Genomic DNA, 26328 nt, shown 5'->3' on the forward strand with positions numbered 1-26328 from the left:
AGAGAGAGAGAGAGAGAGAGAGAGAGAGAGAGAGAGAGAGAGAGAGAGAGAGAAAGAGATGATGAAATGTTCAAATTCAGTGAAATATATTGTTTCAGATTCCAATGAGTTGATTGTTTGTTAATCGCTAAAAGTTCAGTATCTTTAACTGATTCTATTACAAGTTAGTTAATCATGACGATTCATGATATTGTTCAGGTTACCAAAAGTAAAAGTTTCCAAGGTTTCAACTTGTAGATGAATTTGATTAACAATTGAACAATTTAAATCTCAACTTGTCATTGATTTTCAATTGATAAATCAATAAGATTTTGCTTTCATTTAGCCAACAATTTGAGCTAAAATTGCAATAATGAAATTTAATCAACAAGATATGAAACTATCGGTTACAGTTTGAGAAAATCTAATTGTAATCTTATCATGATCAAGAATTTACAATTAGATTTCCATTAAAAATCTAACAGTTTGATTAAAGATTTGAAACTATTTGTTGATGATAAAATCACGATTCTTTTTAACTCATTCATGATCATTATCCGTTAAACATTTCACTGAATTTAGATTGAGAATTTTTTTTCATCATTACTACTTCTTATAAACATGGTATAAAATGAAACAAAAGGTATTCATGATCACCCAGAGTATCATCATGATACTATTGTTGATGATTCTGAAGCCCAATGAATTTGATGGGAAAAAACCTAAAAGGATAATTGAGTTTTTCTGTTGATCTTATTCATTGTGTTTATCACTTTGTTTACCTTTTAAACAACAAATGCTATTGTAATATCCTAGGATATTTATCATCATGTTATTTACCATGTAAAATGTTGTTGAGTCAATGAAACTTTGTTTAATTCAATTAACTTTAGTTTTATTATCATCAAGTTTCATCAATGAATAATTTTCAAACTTCTCGGATTCATTGATAGTCTAATTTCAAGATTGATTTCAATTAACTTTTTTTTTCATCTCTCTTTCAATTCAGTTTACAATTTTTACTGAAATTGACACTTGAATTTTACTCCATCATGAATTCATAATTTACCATGAAAATTACTCATGGTGAACTTTTTTTTCTAATTCTATAGAATGTGATAATTAGAATCTAAGAAAAATTGAGTTTCTTTCATACATGATAACCTTTCAGCAGAAAATATTATTATTATTATTAGTAACAGATGAAGATTCTGAAACTCTGAACTGAGAATTTACTGAAAAATGAAAATCTCTTACTGGTGAATTAATTATCTCTCTTTTCAGTAAATTCTGAGATTATTCAGAGGTCACGATGAACAGTTTTACCCTTTACAACCTTTCGAAATTACCATTGTTATATAACTTTTTTTTCGAGTCTCAAAAAGGGTCAAAAGTTTTCGAAATTCCGAAATCAATTCAGTTCGATTTTCATAACCATTCATAATCATCGAACAATATAATTGGTTAACAATTGAATAGACTAAAGGTCAGTATCTTTTATGTACTCTTTCAATTGTTCTTTTTTTTCGATACTAACAAATTCGAGGAAGAGGAAAATCTTTTCGTTTAAGGATTAGAACCGTTTAGTCTCGAGTTAAGAAACTTTCGTTTTTCTTTTTTTCGTCTCAGACTTGTAATCCCGATTTTCTCATTTCCGGAAGGAAAAGAGATGAAAATCCGGAAACGATTGTCTCTGTTTCTATTTTTTAGCCTCTTCTTTCATGCTGTTATCCATACAGATAGAGTATAATATCAAATGAGTATTAATATCGTCATCATGATAGACTCAAGGGAGAAGAGAAAGTTGATATCAACTCTGAAAATGAATCATGATGCCCAAAAGAAAGGAATAGAAAAAGGTTAATGATGTTCAGATGCTTCGAAAAAAAAGTTCATCATTAAGATGTTGATAAGAATTGTGATTACAACAATCATCATGCAGAAAAAAAAATCTTACAATTAAGTCATGAGAAAAATAGATCGAAAAAGTGATCAAAATGTGAGAGTGGACGCAAAGAGAAAGTAAAAGAGTAGAATCAAATTTCAATGGAAGTTGACAAAGTTCTGAGAGAGTGAGAGATAGTTTCGCTCTTAAATTGCTTGAGCGACTTTTCTGACAGTCACAAGTGGAAATTTTCATGGTATCGTGAATTTTTCACCATCAGTCATTCATTTGGCTACTTATTCATTCAGATAATGCAAATTACATATTCGAGTAACTTTTTTTTCTCCCTGAATTTAGTCTTACCTCATTCTTATTGAGCAAAGAAAAAGCAACAACAATATACTAGTTAAATGTCTACATGAGTGTCATGATGATGATCATGATAAGGGACAGAAAAAAAGATTCATCTAACAACATGAATGGAGACAGTGACTCTACCATTCACTTTTCACCCAATAATTTAGCCCTCATGTCAAATATTTATGACAATTTTGTATCAAAATGTCAATCAGATAGATACACACTCATGTAGGTAACTGAGTCTTACACAGATACATGAATATCTTTCATATAAATATGAGCATATTTTACTCATAGAAAAATTCATTTTCTCATGAAAAAAGTTTTCACTTTTTTTTCCTCCATCAGGTTGACATGAAAATGGAAAGACAGTTATGAAAAAACTTCTCTCTTTCTCTCCCATTCTTTTTCCACCGGAGGGAAAATTACATACCTCTTACCTCAGGCTCTGAATGGAAAAACTTTTCCTTTCTCTTATTTCACTTTCCAAAGGTTCTAATAAAAAGATTGTTCCATTTACTTAGAATGTCAATAAAAAAAAAGTTCTTTTCTCTTTTATTCCAAAAATTATCCACCCCTTCAATCCTTGAATACTTTTTCCATCCCTCTTTCCTCATGCTTGGCTGAATAGTTCAATATATAAATAACTGATCCAGGTAAGATCAAGACTGGAAAAACTAGTGAAAGAAACAAAAAATAGTTCAATTCAACATTTCATCGGAACCTGAACAATGAACATGGTCAACACAGAAAAGAATCTCAATTTAACCTTTAGGTAACTTTTGAACCTCTCACAATGTCCAATGTCATATTTATCTCTCTGTTATCATTTAGACGATGGTCAATTGTTACTAATCAGAATCACGATTGATTATAAGATCATGTTGGACTTTTATCTCCTTTTTTATTTTGAATCATTTCTCATTATCTTGCGCTTTTATATATAGCAACTGGACAAACTTATTGTTCAGACTCATCATGAAATCCTCAGGTGATAATCATTCACTAGGGCAGAGTAACTAATAGAAAAAAGTTCCTTAATGAAGTTTATTTGATTTGGAGATTGATTTTCTTTTTCTTTCTACCATTTCTGTGTCTCTTTATTTCCTAGAATGAATTCAAGGCTCATGATGATGGGATAACCATGTTAATCTTTGGGAATTTAATTCCTTGTTCAAGGTTGGAATCAGAACTTTTTTTTTCTTCAAGAGATGAAAAAAATTCTGATGTTTTTTTAATGTGATGAAATTTTTTTTCTTCCTTTCTCACTATTTTTCCAAATATAACCAAATGAATTGATGAATAGGTAATGAACTTTTCTCTATCATTCGCTGGGTGTGTCTGTGAGAGTTGTAATTGAAATTGAGATTGAATTCAGAGAGAGACAGAGACAGAGATGAATCAAAACTTTCTCCTAGTTCCATGTCGTCTATTCAAGTTTAACATGAAACTTGATTAAGTTATATAATTCAGATTGGAATTGAAATTACATGTGTATCTCCTGAATAGTTTCATGGTAAAACTTGATGTGAAATTTGATTTTCTGTCTACCCACAGTTAATCAATAGACTAAGCAACAAGATGAACATTTGACACACACTCACTTTTATCCTTTGATTCAAAAGTGTGTTAAATCAGAATTGATAATTGTTATGGATTCAAGTTGATTCAATTGATTAAATGGGTCACTAATCAAATTAACATGGAGATTTTTTCATCCCTTTAACCTTTAAGGTTAACATGATAATTTCAATTCAATCAGGTTATTGTATCTTCAGTTTTTCATGTTAAACTTATCATGATAATGGGATAATCTGAATAATCACCAAGAAATAGGCGGAAAGTGGGGGATCATGATGATGATGATAGTGGTGGTAAACTATTAATTCAGCTTGTATATAATTCATCTTGATCATTCAATATCATGGTGTAAACAATTGAATGTCAATACAATGTAAACAAGAATTACAATAAAGTTATTGTTAACCCAAACTCGGTGGGTCAAAGGAAGAGGGATGAGAAACCACCACAGTTTAGATGGTTCAATGAATGGAAAACCAATTGAATGAATTTAGGTAAAAATATTCATAAAGTTACAAAGGGAAGATGAAAAAGATTTTTTAAAAAAAGTTCGACGAAGGAAAAAAAAGTTCCAAGAGAAATGAACAAATATTCCTGATGCATTTTGATTGATTGTTGTTTGATTATAGTTGAAAATTTTTTCTCCATCATCATGACGATAACATGAACGATCTAATAATGAAGATAAGACTGATGATGATCAATAATCATTAAAAATATGATGTTGATTGATCGAAAGCAACAGTAGATATTCAATTGAATTGGAAGAGAAAAAAGTTCTAATGATCATGGAATCGATTCTGAATTTCTTTATATTCATCGTTATTTTTAGCTATTCGATTGTAGCATCTAATTAATGAGTTTAAATTAACTTTTCGAAAGAGGAAAGTTCAATTTCGACATTGCTATTATTCAACTTTATCTTTCGTCCCATAATCTTATTCATGATGATTCTCAGAGCGTCATCATGAAAGGTCAAGAAAGATTCAAACTATGACAAGTATAAAGTTAAAGGGATAAATATTAGAATCATAAAGTTAGGTGATATTATTTTCTGATGGAAACTTTTAATCATCATGATAATTGAATAAACTGATGAAAACTTTCACCCTGAATCTTTTTTCATGGTGTTTACAGGTTATTGTTAATATTTGTTTGCTACTCTGAGTTTCATTGATTCAAAGCTTATCAACTATCATTATCTGGGTGAAATTGAGTATTCTTATGGTGAATAATACACATTTTTAATGAGTTCAATGGGAAGGAAAAATATTCAGTAGTTTCATCTGACTGAACTTTTATCTTTAGGTTCATTGTATCAAGCAAATGATTATATTGTATTGTGAGGTTGTTGGTTGATTAATGATTAGTCAAGTGTATGATATTATCAGAGTTTAGAGTTTCAAGAATCAGCAGGGAAAAAAGTTCATTTCCATTCATCAGATGGGAAGAAAGCCTCAAAATATTTCAACAATTATCATCAACATATTGTTTCAATCATGATAATTATCATCATTAACAGGATGACAATAATTAATATTATCAACTCAATCAAATGTTGATAAGTATCAACATTGCAAATACTATTTTCCCCATAAGGATAAAGTTCATCAAAAACTCTGAATCATCAAGAACTCTGTGAATAAGTTGATTTTTATCAATTTTAAATCATCTTCTCAGACATGGTGTGTATTAATATAAGATGGTTATAATGAGGATGAGGAAGATAAGTCTTCCTTTACCCACTGATAAACTTCCTGTCACATGAAGTTTTCATCTTCCTGATGAACCCACTCTTCAGTGAGCACCATTAGTTTACTGGAAATAAAAAAAAGAGAGAAAATTATGCTAACATGATGATAATGATGATGAGCAAAATCATCATGTAAACTCTGGAAATACAGTATCTTGCACAAAAAGTGACAGTAGCGTTTATCGTCCTAATTTGAAAACGAGTCGAAGTTATGATCTGATTTTTCTCAGATAGATTGATTAGTAACTAATGCACATACGAAAAAAATTTCGTGAAATTATCATGATCTCTTGAAAAGTTATATAATTTTATTTTCACTGAAATCGAACTTTTCCAAACAAAGTCAGCTTTTTTGAGCATTCGAATCTGAATAAAATGAGAACCATAAGAGTTACAATAATGAGCGAATTATAAATTTTGTTGAGCTTCGCTCATAGATAATGAAAATTCTTTGAAAAATTCAAAAAAGATAATTTTGAAAATTTTTAGTCTATGGAGTTTCAAAAATAACAATTTTTCTGATGAAAAAATCGATAATGATTTTTAATTATAATTAAGATAAAAAAACCTCTTTAAAATTTTGCAAGAATTTTTCAAGGTATAATTTTTACATGATACTTGAACTAACTGTTGAAAAAATTTCGGACATAAACTTTTTGTTGTTTGAGTTTTAAGGCCAAAAAACGCGACTTATATCGAGAAAATCATATTTTTGCTCGCTAGAATCTTTATAGTTCGTTATTCGATTCAGATTTTTGCATGAAATTTTTTTCATGATCAGTCCAGAGACCTGATTACAACATAGTGAAAAAATTTCAACTCAATAGTTGAATCGATCTTAGTAACAAATAAAAACGCTACTGTCACTTTTTGTGCAAGATACTGTATGTAACTAGAAAGATGAAAAATTCATTGAGTTTCAGGGTAAAAGTTTTTAATAAGATGCTCACTGATCCATATTGTCTACATGTAGAAAAGTTGAATTTCATGCAAGATAATATTTTCCTCTTAATATTTTTAGAATTTATGAATTCTGTATATTTATAACTTCCACTCATCAACAACAACAACAACATCATCATCATCATCATCATTGTGTTCATGATAATCAGGGTAAGTTGTTATTGGAAAATTTCATTCGGATTTAAAGAAGAAGCTTAAGAAAAGTTTATCTTCCTCTCTCATATAATCAAACAATTCTGATAATGATCATGATGATACTCAAAAATTAATCACGATAATCATCATTATCAATAGTTGATGATGATGATCATGATGATGTAGATATACTCAGATACTGAACTTGATTCATTTTATTTTCTTCTCTTTGAAAAAATTTTCCATCTCCATTGAGTATTAGATTCATTATTATATCATGATAACATTGACTCTCTCCCATGAGATATTTACCTTTACTTTGATTCTCAATCATGATATCATCATGTTCAAAAATGAATTTTCTTCTTCTCATCATTGATCCTTTCATCTTCTACCCACTCACACCCAATCCCCATGAATGTAGCTCCTTATCCAATGTTAGAAAACATTATTATTATCTTCATCATACTTATCATCCTCTTCCTAATCATTTAGTGTACCAATAAGTTGAACAAGATGAATTTTTCTCTCTCTCTCGATTGAATGAAAAATTTGTCTCATCAACTTCTCTGATTACAGAAAAATTTACAATCCTGTTCACCATCAACATGAACTTTTCCTGATGGTGGGTGAACATGAGCATGAACAGCAAAATATTCACAGAAACATGTAAATTATTTGAACGAAAGTGTTTTTTAAGATTCAAATTTTTACTCTTTTTTCTCATTCTTGGTGGATTTTTCCTCTTCTCCTCATTCTATTATTTGTGTACTTTCACCATGATTATGTTCATGATATTTTCTCATCATCATGGGGAAAAAAATTTGGAACTCAATCTTCTCCATCATCCTCTTTGTACTTTACTGTATTTATTACATTCACTTTATTAAATTGACTTTTTACAGGTTCAACTTTCCAGAACTTTTTCCACCTTCCACCAAGATAATTCAGTCTTCTATTCAATTGACATGGAATTAGAAATTAACACACAACCAGATAGTAATATCACCACTGACATTATTAGAATTTTAGAGAAAAATTCAAATAAATGCTAATCAATCTATCCAATTCATTTATCGATAAATATTTCTCTCTTTCTCATGGTGAAAATTTCATTACCAAAGAATCAATTCTTTTAGAAAAAATTTTCCTTCTACTCAAATAAAAATCTTCTAAATCTAATTCAAAGATCATCATGAACATGATGATGATGATGAGTCTTCATAGTCTGATTTTTAAGAGGAAAACAATAAGGTGAGAAAAACGATTGATGGAAAAAGTTAATTGATTTTTTTTGTTTCAACTTCTGAAAATAGAAAAGGTAAGAAAATCTGATTGGTTACATCATATTCTCAATTCAATATCATTATCAGGTTATTGTTTCTTTACTTTGAGTAACTTGAAACTTTCATCTATTCTGAAAACAGATACAATTGTGATGATCAAGTTATCATCATGATTGAAATGAGCTTCAATCTAAAAGTAAAGGAGATTATCTTTCATGGTAAATTCTGGTTAACATTCAATACCCTCAGGGTGAAGATATTTTACCAATTCCAAGTAACATTGAATATATTTTCATCTCTATTAATACTCTACATGTATTCACATAAGGATATCATGTATACTTGCTAGATAAGAGAGAAAATAAATTCGAAAATTAAATTTTTTTCTATTCTCTAATTCATCTATTGATACGTTCGTTGGTGATACCGATGAGAAATGGGAATAGGAATTAGATTCAATTTTGAGCCAATATTATCTCTCCCCTGATGTCGAGCTGAGTATCATTTTGATATCTAATGAAATTCTCATTAATTAATCAGCTTTTTTCCTCAAGATGAAGATTAAGTCCTTAATATTGAGAAGGCGGTAAGTGGGCGGTGGGAACGTTGTAGGTTCGAGGTTGAGTTTCAAGTGAATAAAATAACACAGAAAAATAAGATAAATGTTCACTAGTCGGGGAAAAAAATCTAATGAATATTATCAAGAGATTTGAGATCGACTCAGAATTGATGATAATCTTGATTAAGAATTTTTTTTCCTTCCCTTCCAGCTAATTAATTAATTAAAAGACAATCACATTCTAAAAAAGTGATTAGCTTCAACTCAACATTTACAGTAAACAAAAAGGTAAGGTTATCCGTGAAAATGAATCTTGATTATCTCTTGGTGTTTATATAAATATTAGAACCATGAACATGACTGAACAATCAATTACACGAAATAATGTCCATGTAAAAAGTAAATGGAAAGAAAAAAAAATTCGAATCGTTTCTCTCTCTCTCTATTAGAACTTTTTTCACTCTCTTTTGTTTGGTCAATCGTCCACCCCCACCCTGCACTCTACTACTATCCCACCCTGATATACTCATTTCATTCACAATATTGTCAACTGGTTAGATTGAAGATTACAAATGATTGATTATTATTACTATTTTCATGGTTATAATAATTGATGATTATCATTTCAATACAATAATGATAAAAATTGTTCATTCAATTTTCATCATTATCATCACCATGGTGAACATGATACAAAAACTAATCTCATCATCATTTAATCAATATTTTCATATTAATATTTATTCAATTTCCCCTATTTTTAAACTTGTATTAATCATTTAAATGTATTTAATTCATTAATTTGATATTATTTAAAGCTAAATCATTAAAGGGATTTTTTTGTAATTTAACTTTGACAATTTTCAAATGAATTTCATGATTAAACATTGAATCTTAATTCTTGAGTTTATCATGATTATCGTCATTGTTTTTCAGTAATTATGATTCTTGAGCCTTACAAGAGGATGGGGAATGATTCATAGCCTAAAGATTATCATGTAAATTTATTAATATATATTCACCTTGGAAATTACAATTTCAATTGTAATGGGAAATATTATTTTACCCTGAGGTGTGTTTTCAATTGTCAACAATTTAGTTGAAATCACAATGAATATAATTATTAGTTGAATGCGAATATATAATGGAAGTTATTAATTAGAAAATAAATCAAATCCAATCAGTAAATTGTTGTAACAGATGATCAGACTAAAAGTATAATAACAATACTTTGTTTCTGTTGATGACAATTATTAATTGTCTTCTATTGTTAATCATTTTGTTGATAATCAAAGTTGTTCATTCAAATTCAGATTTCTCATGTTTCAATCATTATGATTAATTTGATACTCTGTTTATGATGGAAGTTAATTGTTTCTCGATAATTAATTGATCAGGCAAAAAGTTTCATTCTAATAAAAATTGACAGAATCAACAATCAACAAAAATAATGAGAGCAAAAGTTTTTAATCAACTCAAAGTTAGTTAACTAAAGATTCAATTCAAGTTAATCAGATTGGATTGGATTGAAGCTTGTTGATTATTCTGGTAATTTAATCTGATTGTGTGAAAGGATTAAGTTTAAGGTGGTCAACATGATGGGAGAGGATTAAGATTAGTAAATTAAGTAATTACCTTGAGCTGTTGTTGTTGAACCGTTTTGATGTTGTTGGTCACCTTGAGTTGACCTTTGGTTAACTGGAGCTGGATCAAAGTTGAAACGATTGTTACCTAATCTTGTGGCTGGATCACGAGTTGAGCCCATTTTACCGTTACCACCGATTCGATCTGAATCATCATTTGTTGTAGTACCACTTCGTCCTCTTAATCTATTAATACCACCCATGGTATGACCTCCACCCTCTCTACTGGCACTTTTGGTATGATGTTCACTACTTGCTCCTGATCTACCGCCACTGCCCATTCCACTTCCTCCTCCTACTCCCCCGGGTCCACCAGGCCCACCACCGGTTCCTGGACGTCTTTCAGGAAACCGAGCCGCACGGGGTTGTTCAATGGGCAGTATACGGCGGCGTTTCTTTGGTAATTTGGCTCTGGCTTGAGTGTGAGAGTAAAACATTGCAAAATTTGAGACAATAACGGGAACCGGAAGCGCAATAGTAAGTACACCGGCAATGGCACAAAGAGCACCAACAAACATGCCAGCATAAGTTTTGGGAGCCATGTCACCATAACCAACGGTTGTCATGGTGACCAGTGCCCACCAAAGTCCAAGAGGTATTGAATTAAAATCATTATCCGGATTATCTTGTATCCTTTCAGCATAATATACAAGAGAGGCAAAGATAACAATACCCAGAACCAGGAAGAAAACAAGTAAAAGCAGCTCACCGGCGGAAGCCTTAAAGGTTTGTATTAAAATTTTCAATCCCGCCGAGTGACGGGTTAACTTGAATAGCCTCATGATACGAATGATTGAAAAAAATTCAAGTATATCCGCATTATCAAGGTGAGAGGCAAAATTTTGAAGTGCAAGGTCGAGATAAAATGAAAGGGTTGCAGTGAAATCGATAATGTTAATCGCCCCATGGGAAAAGTCCAATTTAGAAGGAGCGGAAAAAAATCGAACCAAAATCTCGATTGTAAACCAAGCATTGCAAACACATTCTATGTAGAAGAAGGCATCATGTGGGTTGGTATGGTGTTTATCGAGTACCCAGGCTTCCGTATTAACTGAGGTTCGAACTGTAATATTGTGGAAAACGGGTACTCTCATGTTGGGATGAGTTTTAAGACAAAACGATAAAATAGAAACACAAATGAACAGAACGGAAGCAATTCCAATGACCTGAAAATTTGGGGAGAAATTTTGGAAATTGAAAGAGAGAAGAGAAATGTCAACTCAGGTCAATAATATTATCGATTTTGGGTTAGTAGTCTTTTCGTACCTTTGCTGGAAATGATGAATAAGGTTCGTCAAAAAGTGACCATATCTTTGGCTTGACCCGCTGCCACCAGCTCATTGTACCATTAAGATAATCGTCTTCGAATCCAAATTTGGCCGCAATCTCTTCGTCCGTTGGTTTATCCGTGTCCAGGTCAAGTCGATCCAAAACCGCTAATGTATCTTGAGTATCTCTATGTGAAGTATAAGTCATCCAGCAACAAGGTTCAACCTTTCAAGATTAATTGATAATCATTATTAGTTAGCTAATCCGATTGGATAATATTCACAATTAAGAGTAAAAGTTTTCCTTTTTTCTAATGATTAAATTAATTGTTTGTTTATAAAATCAATGTCGTTGTAATACAATCAAATTAACTGGTCAACAATTGATTAGTAAATAAAATACAACAACTTAACAGTTGAACAATTAACTTAATCTTGAATTCATTTCCTTTTCCTTGTTGAGAAACAACAATTAAGTTAATGATATAAATGAAAAAAAAAGCAAATCAAGATTCACAATCAATTGTCTCTTATTTGATGGTAATCATTTTATTGATTGATTAACAACAATTTCTTATTATCAACAAACAAATTAATCCAATATGATTAGTTAAAGTTAATGATGATTTACAAATGTAATGATAAGCAATTTATACAATCACAATATGTTGATAACTGTTATTTACAATTTGATGGTCATCATCATGTTATTTGTCTTGATTGTTTGATCACAATTTACTAATCACATTAATTGTAATGATAATAAATACTCAGAGCGAGAGAGATGGTGGCAGGATCATGATGATAATCATCATCATGGTGAAAGGTCAATGAGTTTTATTTTTATCATAAATGAACAGAAACAAATAATCAGAATTAACTGTTATCATTAAATAGAAAGTGAAGATTTTTACTTTCTGTTTCATGATCCTTGAAATTCAGATAATTCAGTAGACAATCATGTTCATGGTAATTCGTTGATCAGATCATTAAACCGAACGATTCATTTCGAAGATTTTCAATTTTTGCCGCCTTATAACATTTTCGATTTAAAATGAGACAAATATTCATCTTCGAATATTTTCGAATATAACTTTTCGAATTCGATTGACTTTTTTTTCTATTCTTTCTTAAAATATCTATATGATTATACTTAATTCTCATTAAATTCAATTGTTGTTTGGAAATAATTTCAACTTTACACCTCTTAATCTACTTTAATTCACTTCGATACTTAATTGTTCAAAAGAAACAAGAAGAAAATAACTAATTTAATCTCGTAATTCTTAATGTATTTTCATTCTCATCTCATCTTTACACTGGAAGAGGAAGAATGAGAAAAAGTTAAACGATAATCATGAAACGTTGAGTTTTCTGAATCAGGGAAGGGTGAAATAACAAAGTTCTAGAACAGTTCAAGTTGAACTTCGAGTTTGTTGATTGGTTTACATCAACTTTTGCTTATTTTCCTCGTTCCTTCCCTGGTCTCTTTGTACTTTTTATAATATCTTTCAGATGAATTTTCATCTTTTGATGTTATCAAAAGACAATCACCATTATCATTATGACAAACAATCAGCTCATCTTCAGTTGCTTTTATCATACAATACAAGTACAAACTGTGGTAAGGTTATCATCTTATGTATAAATAAGATGATTATCATGCCTGAGGCGAGATCTTTTGTTTTCTGATGAATTTTCATTTTGGTTAGATGAATGTTTCTCAAGGCGATTCTCATATAAACAATACCTGAAATGATGGCGATGATATTTCATGTTAGCATTGAATAGTTGTAGTAACAAAAAGCTAAGACCTAAACTCATAAGACAAATATTAATACATTGATTATAACCATTGAGGCAAAGTCAAAGTGTTACCAAAGATCTGAAAAGCTTAACACTTATCATCATTATCATCATGGTCTCATTGTCTGAATTGATTTATTTTCATGGTTACAAATACGAAACCTCATCATCATCCTCATCCTCATTATCCTTTTCTTTTCACCTACAAAAGATGAAAGATTCATTTTCTATCAGTTTCAGTTCCATCCTGATGTTTTTTCTTCCTCTCACTCTCATCAAGCTTTGAGTAAAATCCTTCTTAGAGAAGACAAAACAAAACAAAAAAAGTTCCAAATTCATGTTCTAAGCTCAAATTAATCTCTTCCTCCATTTCACCGAAATTCACTTTCAAAGGTTGAAAAGATGGAAAAATTTCCACCATTAACAACTTAACCTTTTAAAATTTTCATCGAAATTCTTAATTTACTTTAATAGTTCAACACTCTAAACAATCAGAACTTATCACAAAGAAAACAACTGAGAAAATATCACAATTTAAGCTTCATGAATGTTTGATTATCCTTAGAATTAATCTTTCACAATTCATGATTTCCATTGTTCAATAAATAAAATTAATACAATCAACTAATTTGAATATAATCACATTCAGGTTACGATTTAATATTAATAGATTAAGTCATCCAATCATCCTAGAAATGGCTTTAACTACACACTGGTCAGTATGAGCTTTTATGTTACTCTCTATGGTCATTAAAGGATGTTCATATTATATGATATCCTAATGGTCATCATCAAAACATTGCTTAGTTGACCAGAGAGAGAGAGAGAGAGAGAGAGAGAGAAAAATCAGATTGACCAAATGTAGTAAATGGGAAATTAAGTTTACTTGACCAACCCCTATCCCTATCTAATACCCCACCCATTGTCCAGCTAAACACTTAGTTTACCTCCTCCAATTGTAATCTAACGGTATATTTGTTCAGGTAAATCAATAAACAACCAAATCAACAGCCACACACAGAGTTTGTGTGCATTTGAATAATCAGCAAGATGAGATTAAAAAATTAGCTTAACCATTTAATACAATGAAAACTTAATCTAATTACAAATAACTGTTATTATTATTAATGGTCAACAGTAGCAACAAGCAGAAAACTGACCAATCAAAGTTACTCTCTAATAATCAAATTGCTTGTTTTATGATTAAGTAATTACGGTTGTTATTACCTGATTACTGGTCAGTTAAGTAAAACAAACTAATATCAACACAGAAACATTTGATTATGTTGTTGTTGTGGTCAACTGTTTAGTTAACAGATTTAGTTGAGAGCTTGTGTGTCCAGTAACAATTGAAAAGATTATTTTTGATTAACCAAACTGACCACTAACTACCTTTACATTTATATATATTGAATACAAATTCTAATGGTCAGTAAGAAAATTATTATTGATCTGAAAATTTTCACCTTGATATCTGTATGGGTCAGTTTGCCTTCCCTGTTTACCTTCAATTGTATCATGGATTCTGGTTACTGACCATTTGTATATATAACATGATAATATTGTTACGGTAACATGTTGATTATCTTGACCATGCTCAGAGGTTTATTATTGATTATATTTACTATTATTATGATTTAGTTTTTACAAGGGAATCAAATTTGACCAACAACAATTGACCATTAACAATAAGAGATGAGAAACATTTCTCACATTAACTTATCATTTTGTGATGATAATAATAACTGACCATTGGTTTCTAATCCTATTGAATAAAATTAACATTAATTAATTGGATAACCAAAAGATTGAACAATCAGATTATCTTGTTGATTATCTCATTTAATTAACAGAGTTAATTGATTCTGTTAATCTTTTCATCGATTAAATTTTTCTTTTTACTCTCAAACCCAAGATTAAATATCATAGAGATATAGTTAATCGACCATTAAATCAACTTTTACCTCTCAAATTATTCTAATAATTAGCTAATTGTCAAAATCTATTCCAAGTTATTGTTGTTAATCAAACTGGACATTCGTTTGCTTGTAACTACCGTTACAACTAATCAATAGTTGTAACAGTTATCAAGTTGATCTAATCAACAGTTGATTAATTGGTTACATCAATTGATTGGATTTTCTTTGTTTGGATCAATCAATCACTCACCTGATTTGAATCTAATCCCCAAAATTCAAGTTCCTCTTCAAACAATGGTCCACAAACGTCCGTTGGGTAATGAAGTTTTCCTGTTCGATAATAATTCAGAATCTGACCAAAGACTCCTGGGTGACGATCAAAAAAGTATTCATTTAAAACTGGATCATAATTGGCTAAGGCATCCGTTAATCTGGATAACCGGGTTGCAGGAATTTTTTTCAGAGTCGCCTGAAAGGATTAGGATTAAAAGGATTAGCAGATTAATTTTGAAAGTTGCAAAAAAAAAATTCAACTTGTTCATTTCTCTCACTTTTCCTCCTTCTTCATTTGATACACAAAGATGACCATTGAATTGTAACTAAGTGAATTAATTTATCTCTGAAATCATTTCAATTCTTATTCATTGAGTGAGTTACTTCCGCTTTCCGGTTTTCCTTAATCATGTTAACCATCACCACACACAAACACACAAACAAATGATTGTATTCACTTGATTTAATTTTAATCATCTTCATTATCACAATACTGTAAATGATTTACTTTTATTTGCAAAGATGATCAACATTATTATGACAGTTTAATCACCTTAATGATTTACCAATAGGGTTATTATTATATATCAAAGGTAATCATCTAATCTGATTATTTATCCTTTGGGTTAAATTGTTGATATAATGATGATAACAACAATAAAATGATCAACTTGAAGGTGAAATACAAAATCACCAAGTAATAAAAATAAAGGTAATCATTTAACTTGGAAACTTTTTGTTTCTCTCTCTCTCAATGTTATTATTATTTTCTTGGGTGTGGATCTGTATTGTTTTAAGATGATAAAGAAGAAGAAGAAGAAAAAAAAGTTTTAATGTTGTGATGAAATTACCTGGTTGATGGGCCATTTGAGGTTCTTGTTTACCTTTAAATTACCTTTTTAAATAATTGGTAAATTGTTGGTACTTTTTTTTTATTCTTCTCTGTTTATTATCTTCACCAACATGGAAAAGTTTCATTTTCATGGTGCTTTAAATCTGAGAACTCTTGAGTTTATGCAAAAATCTAATGAATCTCAGGTAAATTTTGAGGGTTATCAGAATGATAGATGAACTTTTACCTGAGTAAATTATCATCTTCTGATGAGGTGAGAGTGGCATGTTATCACTCACCCACCGCTGAAAATTTCCACTTTCACTTTCGAGGTATTTTATTACCTCGAAAGCTTTTCCATCTTTGTCATCATGGTCTCTCTCTCTCTCTCACTGTTATCTTCATCTGATAATGTTTCCTTCTCTCACTCATTTTCTTCATGATTTTTCAGATGAAAACATGAACTTTCATCTGCATCATGTTTTATTTGTTTCTTTTTTTTCTGCTGATTCTCAATCTGTTTACCAATTCCATGAGCATTCAGAGTTTTTCCTACTTATTCCTATTACTTTACTTTTTAGGATTCTTTTTTTTTCTCACTCCCACCAACCGAGGTCATAGAATTTTTTTCCCTCTCCCCTGATTCACCTAAATTCAATATGTATGCATGTATAAATCCATATGATTGAGACCAGAATTTGAAGATTGAAATTTGCTGGGTATTCAAAATTATCTAATTCATGAAGACTCAGGTTACATGTAATGAAATAAACATTCACATGGAAACTTTATCACATACAAAACACACAGACAGAATCAACAATCAACATTATTCAGAGGAAATAAATTCATTCAACATTCCCTTTCCCATGAATCATGATGGTGATGATGATTATACAATGAACCAAGAAAACATCAAATGATTATTATCATCACACTTTTTACCAGACAAATGAAATTTTATTATTATAATTCTTATGATAATTATATTCATGATGATAGATAATTTCACCATTGGTGTGACAATAACCTCAGGTATATAATCATGATAATGTAAAAGGTGAATCCTGGTAAAGAAAAGGGTGTCAGGTAAGTAAAAAGTTCACACCGATTGAAAAGTGGGAAAAATTGTCTACATGAATTTTGAAAGATTTTTTTTCAATTGTCAGGTAAACGAATAGGAAATTGTAGGACAAGAAAATTTATTTATAATATGATGAACATGAGAACCATGATGATGAATATAATGATCAGGAGATGAGAGAGAGAGAGAGAGAGAGAGAGAGAGAGAGAGAGAGAATGAGTTTTTTTTCCTCTTCTTTTTTTTATAATGATGATGGAGAAGAAAAAAGTTCCGTTATTTTCTATGGTTATATTATTTACCTTTAGGGTTACCTAGACAAAGAAAATTTGAACAAAGATGGAGGTTGAGTAAGAGTAAATGGTAAGAATGCTTCAGGGTTTATTCTGAACTTTTGGTCGGAACTTGATATAAGTATTCATTTTGTTCAGTTCTGTTCAGTAGTAACCTTTTTTTCCTCCTTCCTCCATAAATAAGATTGAGAAAGAAGACAAAAAGAAAGAGAATAACTTTCACTCTTATTCTCTTCCATATTATTAGTTTACATTCATCAGACTCATGAACCTGAATTTCTATGAACTTCATGATAATCATTATCAGAGACTTATGGTTGATATGAGTGTGTGTTTGTAATGTTAAGTATCGAAGAGGAAACAAAATATATATTTGATTTTCTTATTCTTTCTGTCAGATCGTAGTGATTCTGATCATGATGATGACAAAAAAAAAGAAGATGAACTTAATCCGAATGATGGATTCATGGAAAACGGAAATAAGATTGAAAAGAGAACGAGAAAAAAACGGAAAATATTATTATTACATCTCGACTCAATTGTAATCATCATCATGTAAGTATGTTAGTTGATGTGAACATAATTTTCATTATCATCAGAACTTTTTTTTATTAAATCAATCAAAAAATTTGACTGTCACTCTGATTAACATTATCTTGTTTACTGATTTCTGATTATTATATTATAGTAATTTGAATTGTCTAGATTTTGATGATAAATATAATCAAGAATCAGAATCTAAATGAAATGTTAATATTAATATAAGATGATGGTGACTAGATAATCATGATAATGAATCCGTTGAGTATTTACATCTATCATTGTTATGATATATTTCAACACATTCACCAATCAGAATGTCAATAAAATGAATGGTGTTGATGATTATGTTGATTGTATGGATGATGTATTGTCAATGATCAAACTGATGAATATCATCATCTTCATTTTCATCTTCTTCTTCATCTAATCTTTGTTCATCCTCATCCTTTTGCTGACACACTGTGTGTGAGTCTCTCTCTCTCTCTCTCTCTCTGTAATATTATTGATTGGTGATTGGGATGTTTCATGCTGAAAGGTGGTAACCAAGAAGATGAGGATGCTGATGATAGAAATGGAGGAAAAGGTTGTGATGGAAAAAGTAAACAAGAAGGTGTATCAACATAGTAATAGTATCTATGGAAAATTCAATGAGGAGCAAAGAAGATTTTTCTTCATCATCTTCCTCGAACTATTTTTCACTCTTCTCTAGTGTATTTGTAGTCAAAAAGGGGATGAAGACTTTGATGGAAATTCAACTAAGTTTGGGTGATAATAGTAACAGTAAAGGATGAGGATGAAAAAGGTAAGAGCTGCATAGAAATAGTTAGAGAAAAAATTGATGAAGTTAAACTTATGTTAAAAGTTTATATACTTTGGGCTCATGTGGTTGAGGTAAAAGATGAATGAAGGAAAAAGATGAGATTGAATGATGATGGAAAGTAAATCAGGTAGGAAAAGATGGGATAATTGGAAGCCTTGGAGGTGATGATGAAGAAGAGAATGAAGATTGAACGTGAAAATTGATGAAGAAAAATAAAAGTATATCAACCAAAGTGATGGACATGTTATTATATTTAACCAATTTTGTTTTTCTATCATCAAAATAACAATCAGTGGAAAAAAGTCTAAGGAAAACTATTGAGATAAATTCTGATTGTTCATCGATTGGATATGACCATTCAAGATTCTCATGTTGATGAACTTGTTGGTGAAAGCAAGAATCTGCATCTTGTCACAATTTTCGAGTCCATTTACAATGGTAATGGTCAATTCAATTGGATATAATTACTAATTCGAAATTCTTTATCCAGTTACTACTTATGAATTTCAAGGTCATGTTTTCTTTCATAGAGAGATCATTAAATGACCTCTAAATGTGCTCTTCGGGGAATGACCACAATCGCCTTGAAATCATAAGGTAAAAAGCTTCATTTCTGTTAGTTCACTGGTCAAGTCTGACCTTCATATGACTTTTTGTTTTTGGGATATTCAGGGGGACAGTAGAGTGAATAAAGAACATCCTGTATTTCCTATCCTGGTCGAGTTTCAAGGGATAAATTGGGAGTAAAACATGAAATTCTACTGAACAAATTTTTGGAAAATCCAAAGTGATTCTGTTCTTTTTTCACCTAATGATTAAAGTAACCTCTTCATCTTTCTTCCACTGACCCAACCCTCTATTCTTCTCTTATTCTTGACCATTGTTTCCTTTTTTTCTGTTTCATTTCAACATCATCAGTCTCTCATCATTAATCTTTCCCTATTCCCAAGTCAATATGTAACTATCATTATTGTTGTTGTTTTGACTCGATTCATGAAAATATGAACTTACTCTTTGATGTCATTTCATCATCATCATTGACATCAAACAAACAACATGGAACTCAGAACAACACCCAAAAAGCTCATCATCACCATTATCATCATTTCATTTTCTTCTTCATTTGATCATCTTGGAAAAGCTCTTCCATCATCCTACTCATCTTCTTTCTCATCATAACCAGTGGAAGATGTAAAAAACGAGTCCATTGTTGGTTTCCCATTATATTCATTCATCTTGACCATTCATGGTGAAGGTGGAAAGAGGAGATAAGAAAAGAGAGAGAGAGAGAGAGAGAGAGAGAATCTTAATACTCACTCAGTCTATTGACCAAATCATCATTATCATTATTTAGGTGATAATCATGATGAAAAACAAGGTAACATGAACAGAAAAAGTAAAAGGATTGAAATGAAACTCAATAGGAGTGGAAAAACTCACCCACCAACATGATCCACTTTCCCATAGATTTCATTACTCAAAATAAGATGAAAACTTTTCCATCATCATTCAACTCTATTCATTATTAACTTTCTCATCATTTTCTTCATATCTTCATCTTTACTTTTCTTACTCCAGGCTAATTTTATCAAATGAAAAAAAGAGTTCAATATTATCGTAACAAAACTTTTTCTTCCTCTCATCATAATCACTTTCCATCACCACCACCACCATCATCATCATCATCATCTTCACAATTATTGTTAACGAACCTGTCATTTACTACCATCATCTTCATCATTTTATCTTCATCTTCATTGATGATCAACCTTATTTTTTGGGTTCATCTGTTATTGTGTGTCTATCCACAATAAGCTAGTCTCATTTCAGAATCTTGTCATCTTCATGATGATGATAATGGTGATGATGGTGAACAGAAAAAAAAGAGAATGAATAAGATGATGATGATAAAGGATATTGATGTTTCTAGAATTCTCAGATTTCTGTGAGTTTACACTGACCAATGGGATATAATTGGTTCTCTCGGAATCATGGAATTGGTAAGGGATGAGGAACAATTTTTCTCTCTCTGATTGGGAAAGGGAAAAGGATCTTCCATCATCATTTTCTTCTTCTTTATCATCATCACCATCTTGAAAATATCGTTCTGTATCCTTTTCTAACCATTTGTCTTCCATCTTCACTCTTGATTCACATTCATACACATTTTCAAGATCAATTGTTGACTCTCAACGTTTCAAGTGATCGGATTTACAGATAATCACAATTCTGGTTCAATAAGTAATATCATCATCATCATCATCATCGTCATGAAGACAAGGATGGAAGACGAAATGTTGAAATATATCAAAGTGATAACAAGACGATGTGATCATCATTATTCAAGATGATTATTAAACTTTATCATGTATTTTCAGAGCCAAAATCATGAGTCTTGAGATAACAAGATTTCATTGACATGGTAAATATTATATTAATGATTTCATGATGACGATGATAACTATTGAATTGATGAAAATAAAATGAGAAATATTTTCCTACCCTTAAGGGATTTAAGTTATGAACAGTTTAAGTTACACAACAAAAGAGGATGATGAAGATGAAGATGATGATGGAGATAATTAGCTTAAGGATGTTGACAGATAAACATAGAAATCAAAATGACAGAATCAATGAGAACATTTTGACTAGAACTTTTTTTTCCGAACTGATATCATGATAATATTTCCAAGAACCCTTGAGATGATGATGATTTATCATCATGAAAATCACATGATAATCAAATTAATCAGAATCTACTTGTGATGATTATGATGATAGCCATTAAGTTAACCCGTTGATTGTTTCATGTTAATTATTTTTGCCTTTTTCCTTAATTTAAATTGAGCATATGAAATGATTAGCTTAATTATCTTAATTGTTGTGTTTAATTCACTCAGACAAAATTAAATTCATTACCATGATAATTATAATTCTTGAACAATGTTAATTATTTTTAATACTTTCAATAAGAATATCATTAAAAGCATCATCATAATTAACTAATTGTTGGTCAAAATTTTTTGTTTTCATTTTTATTCAAAAAAAAAGTAGCGGAAAAAAAGACAATTAAGATTAATATTAATTGTTTTCAATTATTCAAAGTTATGGTTTCTTATGAAAAGGTCAAAACCATTAAGTTAAAGGATACATGGTAATTATTAATGGTCAAACAATTAGAACAATTTAAACTTTTTATCCATCATTAAGTAAATGAAATCAACAATTAAAGTGTTTCTCTAGCATCATAATCAAGATTAATTTTGTATTCACTTCCAGCTTGGGCAACAAAAAGTTCTAGTTTCGACTTGTTCGAGTTCTAATGAAGATTTCTCATCCATTAGTAAGTGAATACTCATCATCATGAATCTTTGTTATCTCTCTCTCTCTCTCTCTCTCTTCTGGTGTTTAACATTAGCTGAGTGAAACTTTTTCTCTATTCAGGGAAAATGAACCTTCCTCAGGTGAAAACATGGAAAGTATCTCATTAGTTGCTATTAGATGGACACAATTTATGGAGGTTTATATAATAATAACCTTGAAGGGAAGGGAGGGAAAAGTGATAAATGTAACTCAAGGTAGAGATGAGATTTGATGAAATTAAAACGATCGCAATGTAACAGTAAAAATCACCTGAGTGGGTTCATAAGATTATCATGAAATTTTACAGGAAATTGTTGGGAAAATACTGTATTGTAATATATACAATGTTTTACTCTTAAATATTTGATAATTGTTTCCAATGAGACGTTTAATCATCTTCATCTTCATTGGTCTTTAAGATGATAAACTTTGTTGTTTACTCTTTTTGTTTCGTATATTGTTATTTTCACCTTGATAAACATTAATCATGTCACAATTGTTGACAACTTTGGGTAAACTATTAACGTTTCAATGTAAACATGGAAACTCAGACACAATATAACAAATGAATTACTTGTTTAACTATTAACAATAAATAATCATGAATAGGAATCAATATATCTAAGGTTTAAATGGAAAAGGTTTCATGTAATAGTTAATTTTCAATGGACATTTTTCTCCTTGTGTATCAGAACCAGTGATTAGTAATCACTGATTACAAATCGATTCAGTAGTAACAATCAAGAGAAATTTTTTCTCTATCATCAATTCAAATTCATTTCTATGGGTTCTCGTTGATTTGATTGTTGATTGTAAGAGTGTTTAAGAGAAAGATAGAATAATGAATCGAATAAATTGTTAATTGTTAGAACAATTAACTTAATTACTTACCTTGTAAGTCTCGTGTCTTATTCCTCCAACATTGAGCACTACCCGGTTCTCTGCATCCAAGTTCATATTTCATCTGGATCTTTTAATTGCAATTGAAACCTCGGGATTAACAATTTAACCCGTGGCCACACACACACACACGTTAATCTTAATCTTTACACAATTAATTAGTCACAATTTAACTTAATTTCCACTGATTAGTTTAGTTAAACAAAAGTCAAATGAGATTTAAAGTTTGATGGATGAACTTTGTTTGTTTATTTTTCTGATGAGTTGAATTAATCAATCCAAATTGGTGATGATTATTTTTGATGATTGAACCACAATTAAATTGTTGATCTGATGATTTAAGTTAATCCAATAACAATTGATATCCATTTTATATAAGCTTGAAAACTTAATGATGATCGTAATGGTTAACAATTAACTCCTTTAACTGATTTAATATATTTTTTTTGTTATTATAATCCAACAATTGATTAACTAAATTTTACTCTTGATTGGTTAAACTTAACTTTTAACAATTGAGTTAATTATCAATGATCAGCATTTTTTGTTTCAATTTAAAGGTATTAAGGCAATCAAATGATTCAATGTATTTATAAATTGCCAGTTGATCAACAATTAAAATCCAATTAACTGTTTATATGTTTTAATTTGATCCAGTTAAATATTTAATTTGAAAACTAGAAAAGCAACAAAACCCATTTCCCCTTTGGTCCAGTTTTACATTTTGATTTGATTACATTAATCAAGATTAATATTAATCCTTAATCACTGAATTGTTAACTTGATTATCTTTCATCATCTATTGATCATTGTTTTCCTTGATTAAAGTTAATATGTCAGCAATTAACGACGATCTCATGAAAGATGATTAGTCCAAATGCTATATGATAATGGGAAGAATTGAAAAAGAAAAGAAAAATTTAGAATTGAAATTCGATAAAAAAAAAGTTCTAATATTTATTTTTGTTTCACAAATGCAAAACAATACAACATTTACAAAGCTAATTAATCATCGCAATTGATTATGTCAACAAAGTCTATTAACTCAAACAATTTACCGACTATCATTGATGATGGAATCAAATAATTGCTCTCTCAACTATGAGGCTATTTCCTGTTTCCGTTGTCAAATAAATTTGGACAGAAGAAAAAATTTCATCAAGTGTGAATATGATAAAATTTCATCATCATGAATCTCGGTGAGTTCAATTAAGATGAGAATTCATTTTGAATAATCAACTTGAATCTGATAAGTAAACAATGAGTATTCTTGGTGATACATAATCAGTCGAAATATGATTCTAATAAGCTTGAAAGAGGAAAATTCTGATTTCATGATGGTTCCCATGGTAGAAATCAACAATCCACAAATGTAAATATTAATTAAAGGAGAGAGAGAGAGAGAGAAAATGTTTTCTGATTGCAATCAAATATTTGATAAGATTAACATTATGGAATCAATTTGTTGATTCCAATGAAAAGTTATCAAGATGAGATTAAGTTCATGGTGAATTCAGGGCGTTTTTTATTCACTAGCTACTCCACTGAATATCTCAGGGGTTAAAAGTCATATAAAATTATTAGAACTTGACAAGTTTCTTATGAACCAAAGCTCTTCAAATTTTTCATTAGAAGTTCGTTAGTGTCGTTACCTGAAGAATGCATTTGAAGGTCATTGGAAGGTTATTTGAGAAAGAGTCCATAAAATTACTCACCAGAAATGACCATTCGAAATGACCAATTTAGTAAGACAGAAAAGGACTAAACATAGTTTACTAGAAAAGGTTAAATGTTAATAGAATACAATTTCAACTGAAAAGATTGAAGAAAATCAAACTGTTAGAGGTGAAAACTTAACAATCAAGAAAATCAATTAATCGACACCCAGCAATAGGGATGGAGAAATAAACTGACCGATGAAAAAACTGGTCAACGGAGACTAAATGTTGATTATTCTGTGAATCGATTCATAGTAAAATAAGAAAAGTAGCAAAATGTCGAACAGGTATTGACCGAACTGCCACTGACCGGCTCTTGAAGCTTAATCGTTTTCGAGTAATTGTAAGAAGATGATGAGAAGAAAACGGAAAATTAGCTGAACTGCTCTGTACTTTGACCTCTAATGTGACATTTAGAGTGCTTTAATTGTGTGAAATATCCGCAAAGAATAAAAAACGCCCTGTAGATTCATTATTATTATGATTACCATGTAACCAGAAATTCAATAACAATGATAATAACATTTAATAACATTTATCAGATCAATTCTTCGGGTTTTAGAGTTCAATTTAGAGCTGGAAATATCAAATTTCCATCTCATGTAACTGAATGAAAAGACAATTTCATATCCAATAACTTGACCAGAACTTTTTTCTGACAAAATTTTCAATTCCAAAATTTTTTGTTTTTTTCTCTCATATGGTTTAGATTCTATTGGATTTTTTTCCTCATAGATATTACATGAAGCTCAATCTGAGAATTGGGAGTTTTTTTTTTCTCTCAGTTCTGATGGAAGCATTAAATTAATTCACTCATGAAATCATGATGAAAACTCATAATCATTGAAATGATTGTTGATTTTGCGAGGGGAGAAACTTGAAAGAAAATTCTGATTTCAACTTTATCTTTTCTTATTCATATTCATAACTTTCGTTTCCGGTTATAAAGAAGTTGAAATTTCCTCAAAGATGAAAAGAGAGAAAAACATGAAGAATTACATGGAAAATGTTTCATTTCGAATTTAGAACTTTTATCTCATTACTATTTCCGAGTTGTATCCATCCTTCTCCTCATGAACAGATAATCATCCTCATCACCACCACTAACAACTCGAGCAAAAGTAACTATAAAAAAGGTAAGAAAAAAATTCCCAGAATAATAATAATCATAATCATCTGAATTTAGAAACTGAATAAGTTCAGAACTTTTTTTGCTCTCACAAAATTTTTCTTCCTTTTGTTTCATGATACAAATGAATATCATTTCTTTACAGTTTCTCTTATCATTATCATCATTCTCACTCCCTGACTGAATTTTAATCAGTAAACTAACATGAAATGTTTGGTGAAAATAATTCAATGCCATGA

The 26328-nt window shown here is 30.1% G+C and overlaps 1 protein-coding gene across 2 annotated transcripts in view; it reads right to left on the minus strand.

The window, feature by feature from the left end:
• The window catches only part of LOC128389892 (potassium voltage-gated channel protein Shaw-like), a 43916-nt gene that overhangs the window by 14986 nt on the left and 2602 nt on the right, over positions 1-26328 (minus strand). Inside the window, exons 2-6 of one of the 2 annotated variants that reach the window (XM_053349536.1) lie at positions 23234-24122; positions 15388-15606; positions 11411-11638; positions 10137-11310; positions 9891-9913 (exon numbers count right to left, since the gene is read on the minus strand). In XM_053349536.1, the coding sequence (XP_053205511.1) occupies positions 9909-9913; positions 10137-11310; positions 11411-11638; positions 15388-15606; positions 23234-23299 (1692 nt within the window). In that variant the 5' untranslated portion in view covers positions 23300-24122 and the 3' untranslated portion in view covers positions 9891-9908. Of the gene's footprint in view, positions 1-9890; positions 9914-10136; positions 11311-11410; positions 11639-15387; positions 15607-23233; positions 24123-26328 lie in introns of those variants that run through there. The other variant, XM_053349535.1, reaches the window with a different exon arrangement.

This window comes from Panonychus citri, unplaced genomic scaffold (assembly GCF_014898815.1).
Source record: "Panonychus citri isolate SS breed McGregor unplaced genomic scaffold, ASM1489881v1 Contig00111, whole genome shotgun sequence".
Classification (NCBI taxonomy): domain Eukaryota; kingdom Metazoa; phylum Arthropoda; class Arachnida; order Trombidiformes; family Tetranychidae; genus Panonychus; species Panonychus citri.